The sequence below is a fragment of the Microtus oregoni genome, unplaced genomic scaffold, assembly GCF_018167655.1.
Source record: "Microtus oregoni isolate MIOR12 unplaced genomic scaffold, Mior012 000002F_ref0000024, whole genome shotgun sequence".
Taxonomy (NCBI): Eukaryota; Metazoa; Chordata; class Mammalia; order Rodentia; family Cricetidae; genus Microtus; species Microtus oregoni.
In genome coordinates this window covers 85,505,966-85,514,182 of record NW_024543061.1, presented here as the reverse complement: position 1 = coordinate 85,514,182, position 8,217 = coordinate 85,505,966, and the positions used below count along the sequence as shown (strand labels likewise).

At 46.4% G+C, this 8,217-nt stretch overlaps 1 protein-coding gene across 1 annotated transcript in view; it reads right to left on the bottom strand.

The window, feature by feature from the left end:
- Nucleotides 1–537: 537 nt before the first annotated feature.
- The window catches only part of Rassf8 (Ras association domain family member 8), a 79,137-nt gene continuing 71,457 nt past the window's right edge, over nt 538–8,217 (bottom strand). Inside the window, exons 3-5 of the mRNA XM_041642537.1 lie at nt 5,638–6,527; nt 4,942–5,086; nt 538–4,437 (exon numbers count right to left, since the gene is read on the bottom strand). Of these exons, the coding sequence (XP_041498471.1) occupies nt 4,316–4,437; nt 4,942–5,086; nt 5,638–6,527 (1,157 nt within the window). The 3' untranslated portion in view covers nt 538–4,315. The remainder of the gene's footprint in view (nt 4,438–4,941; nt 5,087–5,637; nt 6,528–8,217) is intronic.

The window sequence follows — 8,217 nt, the reverse complement described above, 5'->3', positions numbered from 1 at the left end:
TAGTTTCATGGCTGAAATGGGGGGGGGCATTAGTCTCTTTTAAGTCTACTTTAATGAAGCAGCCTCCCTTTTCTTTCGTGTATGTGTGTGTGTCCACATCCATGTGCAGGTGCACGCTTCTGTTGGGAGGTCAGAGGTCAACCACTGTTCTCAGTCACCATCTTAGTTATTAGGCAGGGTTTTCCATGGAACTTGGGCATGTTATTTCAGCTTGGTTGGCTGGCCAACGAGCCCAGGATCCACTTGGCTTTGATCTCAGCACTGAGTACTGGTGTGTGCTGTGTGTCACGTGGGTGCTGAGGGGTTGAACTCAGGGCTCATGCCTGCACAGCAGGTTCTTCACTACCGAGCCATCTCCCTAGCCTAGTTGCTACCTTCTAGGCAGAAGATAGTTCTTCAGGTTAATACTGCATTTAGAAAAAATATCATTTTTTATCACTGATTCATAGACCTACTTTGTCATCTTTCAAAGGAAACAAAACTATATCTTGAAGTATTAAGCATATAAGAAAGAAAACAATTGTATTGCCCCATGAATCTTGAAAATTTATTATTTGGGAGAATATCAGATATTGATCTTTTGCTTTATAGCTCATGATAATAATCAGAAAATATACATTTTGAAATGAAGTCAAAAGAAAATAATTACATATAATACATATTACAGATTTCTTATTTATACATCAGCAAAGCGGTACTAAAAGCATGTTCATGGCCCACAGTCAGCGAACATGGACACTTTCTGTCTAAAGCTGCAGCAACGCAAACCCTTCTGGGTCAGTGACAAGACACTGAGCAGGACATGGGCGGGCTCTCACCAGGGCTGCTGTAAACCTGTATTTCCACTCTCCCCTCCCCCCACATAGACACATCTATTTATTGCCTTTAGAGTTCTGCTGGTTTAATAGTACGCTAAAGAGCCATCCGCAGGCATTTGGTTTCTAAAAATATATAAAATGCACGGGAAGGAGCTCTCGCGGCTCTGGCGCTGCCACTGACCTGGAGTCCAAGGTGCATGGGAAGTGTGAAGCAGCAATACTGAATAAATACTGATGGCCGTGAACCCTTGACCAGCCGACAGCCTTCTCCTGGAACATAACCACAGCAGACAGGACGCACATGCAACTTAAAGACACTGACATGTTACCAAAGGAATACGTAGGAGCTAGCTTCACCGCAGACTAGTCAAGACAGGCTGTGTTAGAAAAGGATGCAGAGCGTCACTTTGTATATATATATATATATATATATAAAATTTAAGGCCTACTTTGTCGAAGGCAACGTCCAACGCTAACTGCTGTCCCAGTGCGTGCCTGAAATCAGCCCTGTCTTTTCTCCATACTATTTCTTCAGCCTGTCAGTCCTCACTTGGGAAGGTCTCCCTGGCATAGCATCCTTGTCTCGGACCAAGACTGTGAGCGTAGGACTGCACTTGGTCTCGGCTGTGGGAGCAGTGCGGATCTATAGGTCTGGGCCACCACACTCACCACGAGCTATGTCTACTTTACATGCCAGGTTGGAATCGGCTCTGTTTAAACTGACTTCAACTCTAGGAGCTGCTGAGCTGCCTGCCCGCCGAAAACTAAGTGGGCATTCAAAGGGCAGCTTCAGCACCATCTGAAGCCTCACATATAAAAAAAAAACGCCCTGTTAACTGAGACAAAAACGAATGTTAACAGCCAAAATATAAAGAAAATGACAAAACACACACACACACACACACAAATGAGGTAACCCACTGTGGGTGATTCTCTGAGAACAAGGATGCTCTAGAGGTCAAACAGACCAATGATATTCAAATTATTCACTGGTCAGAATAAAACATATTACATATTTAATACCTGTAGAAAAAAACCACATAATATAACCTGCAGTGCTAATTTAAAAGACACGAAAATTTGTGATCTAATTTATTATTTAGAACCTGGATATTTGTTTCCCCATATGCAAAATTTGACATTTGGTATTTTTTGAATCCCACTGCCCGCACCCCTCTGAGATGTGGCCACAGACAGGGCTCGAAAGCCGATGCGCTTGTAGTCACCGTAGGTAAAAACAGGCACAGTAGACTAAAATCTCTGTAGGGAAATTAGTTGTTTTTCTAGCTAAAAAAGACTTAGAAAACATTTGACAGTGGTGTGCTTGGGGAAGTCCTGGACCTGGGGACAAAGCCCAGCTGCTCAGTCTGTCTGTGAATTCACATGGCCACACTCCGCTCGTCCGGGAGGCTGTCTGTGTGTATAGGTAGGCCCATGGAGGGCAGCTGGCAGCTTCGGAGCTGAGGTTGGTAGAGATGGAATGTGTGGTACTCACTGGTGGAGAGCCAGGACTGTCGGGAGCTGGTAGGATGTGAAACCTGGCAGTTCACAGAGCTGTGTACTGTGCTGCTCCACCAGGCGAGCCAAGGAATCGTGCAGGTCCTTCCCTTTCCTTCTGAGATAGGGCCTCAAACTAGACTCCAAGCTAGTCTAGAACTTTCCACAGAGCTTAGGACAGCCTGGGTCTTGTGGCAACTCTCCTGCCTCGGTCTCCTGAGTGCTGGAATTATGTCATGAGCCACTGTGCCCAGCTTTGTCTTTGATTTCTCATTAACATTTATCCATTTGTGTAATGTTTACCTTTGTGGTCAAGGTTTAATGGACAGAATAAGGCATGGGCTGGGTGTCATGAGTCACCACTGTCATAAAAAGATACAAATCCCTTGGAATTATATTTTTAAATATATATAGATATGAAACAATTGTTACAAATCTGGATCAAATGTGTACAGGCTGCGGTTCCTTCTCAAGTCCTCTGCAGAGCAGTAATGGCAGAATCAACTTGGTAAGTCCGAGGACCCAAAGACATCAGGTTGAGGTCTGATATTTATGTATTTATGTGGGTAGGGGCGACATTCATGGCTTTCAGTTCTCAAGAAGCGTCTATTACTTCACAGCCATTCTTAAATCTTCTCGCTGGAAACCTAAACAAAGCTGTGTGCTCGGCTTCACTAAACACCGGTAAACCAAACGTAGCCCGGATGTGTTCACACATCCAGAGTCGCCCTAGCGACACCAGGCGTTGCCCTACTAATCCACTTTTATTCTATTGCATGTAAGTAGTACGGGGGTGCATTCTCTTTAGAATTAAAAACGACTTCACTTTCAGACCGAAGTCGTCGTTGCCTCGTGCCAGGTGTGCTCCGAGAGGATGGAAAGGGCTGCAAGGCTGACACGTGTCTAAATATTACTTGTGAATGCAGCCAAGTCACTGCGTGTGAGAAAAGTATTGACTCTCTCTTTTTGGCTTAATACACAAAATGATACAAATATAAGACTAGTATCCTATAAAGTCAAACTTAAAAATAAAAACAATCTCTGAATTTAACTTTATTTCCTTGGTAAAAAAATACCTGACCGCGGTGTTGCCGAGGTGTGACTGGGTGACAGAGAGCACGCAGTCACATTTACATTACGGCAAACGGCACCTACCCCTGCTGGCATGGCACGGACTACACAGAGGAAGTGGGTTGCTCTGAAATGTATCCCATGATTCCCAAAGTACGGCATCCCCATCTTCAGGGCTCTCTCCTCCTCACATCATGGGAGCGTAAGACAGGAAGACCTTAGCGTGTACCAGGAAACCCATGGGCAGCCATCAGCTGACCTGCTGGCAGTCTATGACCACAAGCATTTTATATGAACAGTTACCCCATTAAAGCTGTTTCTGTGATGGTATATGGTAATTTACATTGGGAAATACTGTAAAGAAACGCTCAGCTTCCAGGGCAGAGAGAAAGCGGGGGTGGGGAGAAGCCCCAGCATTAAGTGCAGCTGGCTGCGCTGGAGTCAGTCTGGATGGTAAGCGTCCCAGGAGGCTGCATAGCTATGCATGAGCAAAGCTCGGACGGAATCTGCCAACATGCACAGTTAGAAGCCCACAACAGTTAACATAATTAAGTCACAGGATAAGGATTAATAAAATATTAAACAGCAACATTCATACATCAATCAGTTACATGGAATAAATTAAACTAAACAGTTACATAACTTTACTCTTTAATTCAGGGTTTATTCATGTATAAACATAGGCTAATACTTTTCTAATGTCCTCAGAATACTACAAATAAAAATGAAGGCTTTGCATGTCAGCTGCTAGACAGTGCATCAATACTGCAAGTGTGAACAGCTCCGTGTTCGGCGTCAGTGCACAAGGCTCAAGTGGTCTGCAATTGGAGAGGGTAGAGTGGCCTGGGATAGACCCTCGTTCAGTTGGCACACACTGAAGGATTTACTGTCCTCGGTACCTTGGCTGGACCTTTCCCCTGAAGACAATGTTATACATAGATGCCTTCAGGATTAAATCCAGAGGAGATGGGGTTCTGCAGAATACGAAGATTACTGGGGAGCTGCCGTGAAGAACCAGGTCGCTTCAGGGACCCAGACTGGAATGGCGCTTCTAAACAGGGAACAGGCAGTCATCTGGTGAATTGGCTAACCAGAAAACTTAGTAACTTCCCACCCCAAAGAATTACAGAGAGAAGGCCACACTGCAGCCAGAAGCAGGGGAAGAAGACAGGGACTGAGAAGGAGAAGGCAGGAGATCTGGGAAGAAGGCAGGGACTGGGAAGGAGAAGGCAGGAACTCTGGTCAGGAGCCTGTTCCCAAAGTCTAGTGGGCTTTGCTCTGCAGCTTCTCCCAGTTGCTGGGGCCACAGCACAAGATGGGAAGTTCCAATTACAGAACAGATGATAAACAGAGACTCAGGAGAGGAGGGGGAGTCAGGAGAAGTTAGGATGCAAATTAACATGACCCATATTCATATTCATATTTATATTTTGGTAAACAGGTCCATACAGAAGCAGTTTAAAATAAACCATATGTCCATCCAAATAAACAGATCCCCCAGAAACAAGAAGGACATCACTGTAGTGACTTCAGGGAGGACAGAGGAAGACCTTACCTGTCTCTATGTCTGCCTGGGAGGCCTCTATTTCAGTGGGCTCAGCTGGCAGCACGGTGACCTTCGTCCCTGTTTGCTGGATGAACTGCTGGAGGTTGACTTGCCGCAGCTCTTTGGTCAACTGCTCCAGCTCCTGCTCCTTGTCCTGGTAGGAAAACACCAGCTAATCTGTAAGGTGCTGTGTAGGTGGGGCTGCCTTGCTGCTGCAGGGGAGGGAGGGGCTGAGGGATGGGGCCTGCTTTCGGGACTCATTTGACACTCTTGGTTCTGTGCACAGGGTGGCTAAAGAGAGTTCTGCCCATCCTCCTAAACAGGAGGCGTCCCTTCTGGATGCGGCCACACACTCGTGTAAAAAAAATGTACGGTGTTAGTCTGCCATCAAAAGTACTGTTTCTACACACCTCAGTGCTACATCAGTCTTGCTGATCTTGTGACAAATGCCCTCCTATGCACTTTATGACCGTCCGCACATTAAGAGCAATTTGGCTCACAAGAGCTAGAGCTCTTGTTTTGATGAGGTGTTGGAGCTGAATCTGCTAACTCTTATTATAGCACGAAGCGAGCAAGACTCTCATGAACTTCTCAGTCTATAAGGTTCCTAGGTCCCCGAGAGCGCCTGGGCTGCAGAGCCACAGCTGGGTCTGTCTTAAGCTTCCCCTTACAAGGATGAGGTATCCTGCTCAGAGATAGCCTTACCTGTAAGCGCTTGGTAGCCTGCCCCAAAGACCTCTCCACGGCTCGGATGCCATTCTCCAGCCTCAGGCTCTGCTGCCCTTGAAGGTCCATCTCCCCCTTGACCTTTTCAATCTTCCCTTTCATCTCCTCCTCATTGACCTGTGCCTCCTGAACCTCCCGGTGCAGCTTCTCCGCTTCGAGGCCGCTCTCCATGGTGTGGATCTGCGCCAGGTAGTCCTTCAGTTTGCTGTCACAGTCCGTGACTTTCTGCCGTATCTCCTCAAGCTGGTCCTGCAGCTGCTTTTCATTTTCTTGTTCGATCTGCAGTTCATTTTCCCAGAATTCCTCCTCCTCGATCTCCACATCATTCCTCTTGATCTTCTGCTCCAGGCGGACAATCTCCTCTTCCAGGCTGCAGTTGTACTTCTGCTCCCAGAACCGTATTTCGAGCTCGCTGGACTCCAGCTGCTGCTCAATGGCCTGTAGCTTCTCTGTCTGGAGCCGGATCAGCCGCTTCAGCTCCTCCGCAGTGCTTCTGCAGCTGCTCAGCACCTTCTGCCGAAACTCAGTTTCCTTTCCTTTCCCAAAAATGTCCACCAGCCCTTTGGCACCTCCTGTGAAGGTTAGTGATTTCCTTTTAGGTTCTCTTCTTTTGATCGACTTGTCCACCTGAGGCCGCAGTTTGGCTAAGGGGGGCAAGCTCTGTCGGTACAAAGTTCTTTCAGGAATCCGGGCCACACTGTCTGAGGTGGGTCGCTCACTGAGAGATGGCCCAGTCCGACGCAAGATGAGCTGTACGTCGCTAGCATACTGCCCCCACTTGTTCAAGGATATGATGGGGTTTTCGTGTGGTGCCAAGTGCCTTTCCGTATCTCTCCATTTTTCTATTAGGGTGTACCTTCCGGTTCGACCTGGAAAGGACCAGGATATTCTGTCATAGTGGGACAGGAGTGATAAATGGCGCAACAGACAAAACTGACATTTGCTCTAGGTCAGCACGGAAATGCCAGCGCTGAGAGTCCAGGCGCCTCTGGCAGCTGACGGACAGCATGGTGTTCAGATCTCAACCCTCTGAGTTGCTGGGAAGTTCACTTTCTATTCCCCTGACTAAGAATTTTATACTCTGGTCAGACATCTAAGCGCTCAGGACTTCTGGGGTAAGACTGAACAAAGGGAAGCGCTAGGAACGCTTCCCCGCAGCCAAGAGGGAAGGTCCCAGAAGTTAAAGCCGCACAGATTCTCACTGTGTCAGCCTTGACAAGACAGACCAGGGTTAGTGGAGAACCAGCCCTAGCTTACTGCAGTACCCAGGTCTCAGGGCTCCCCAGCACTCAGCTGGCCTACAGCTCACACAACTGAAGCTGCCCAGTGAAGCTGCCCCTTCCTAATAACTTCCTGTAAAACGGGGTCTGAAGATAAGTCTGGTTTAATGTTGACAAGAATAGTTTCAAAGGTTCTTAAAAAACCCCAAATTTAGATTTTATTGTTAGAGACAAAACAGTAAAATCATTTAAATAAAAAATATGCTTTATCCACTAATTACAGGATTGAAGTAAACTTTCAAAAGATAATATAGGGCCAGAATGAGGGCTCAGTGGGTAAAGATACTTGTCACCAAGCCTGGTGACCCTGGGCACACACAAGGTGGAAACAAAGAGCTGATCCTGAAATGTTTCCGGCCTCCATGGTGTGGGAGGTCCTTCTGTCTGTGGGCTGCTTTTATTGGTTCATAAATAAAGAAGCTGCCTTTGGCCAATAACAGAATATAGCCAAGTCGGAAAAGTTGGAAGATATATCTATATATCTATATGTCTATATATCTATATCTACATCTCTCTCTCTCTCATATATATATATATATATATATATGAGGGAGAGTAGGCAGAGTCAGGGAGTCGCCATGGAACCACCAGGTGGAACCTTGCTGGTAAACCATGAGCCTTGTGGTAAAATATAAAAATATAGAAATGGGTTAACCAAAGATATAAGAGCTAGCTAACAATACACTTAAGTGATTGGCCAAGCAGTGATTTAAATAATATAGTTTCTGTGTGGTTATTTTGGGAGTCTGGACTGCTGGGAAATGAACGAGCGGCCTCCCGCCAACACTCCACATGTGAGTTTTGGTATATTTGCTGCCCTTCTCCCCAAATAAATAGATGTATAAATAAATAGATAAATATAGTACAGAAAGAAAAAAAGACAATGTAATATTACGGGTGTGAACACATTATTTGAGGTGGGTGCTATTCTGAGTTTGTTAAGCGCGTACATGAGGCGCTGAGAAGGACAGTAGTCAGTAAACAGCAGCTGACACACATGAGCACCTAAGTTCAGAGCCCAGAGCCCACAAAACACCATGGACAACAGGACACACGTGTGACCCTTGTGGAGTCTGGGACAGTGAGAAACTGTCTCGACAAAATGCTAGGGAGGTCATGAGAAACGACCTTTATACATGCAGGTGACACACGTATGCATATGTGCCCCACACATCAAAGAAAGCAAACAGTAGTAGTTACTGTCCTAGAAAGGAGAGGCCTGGCTCTGCCATCTTGCAGTGGGGGCATAGGAGCAGCATCACGAGCTGCTGACACACAC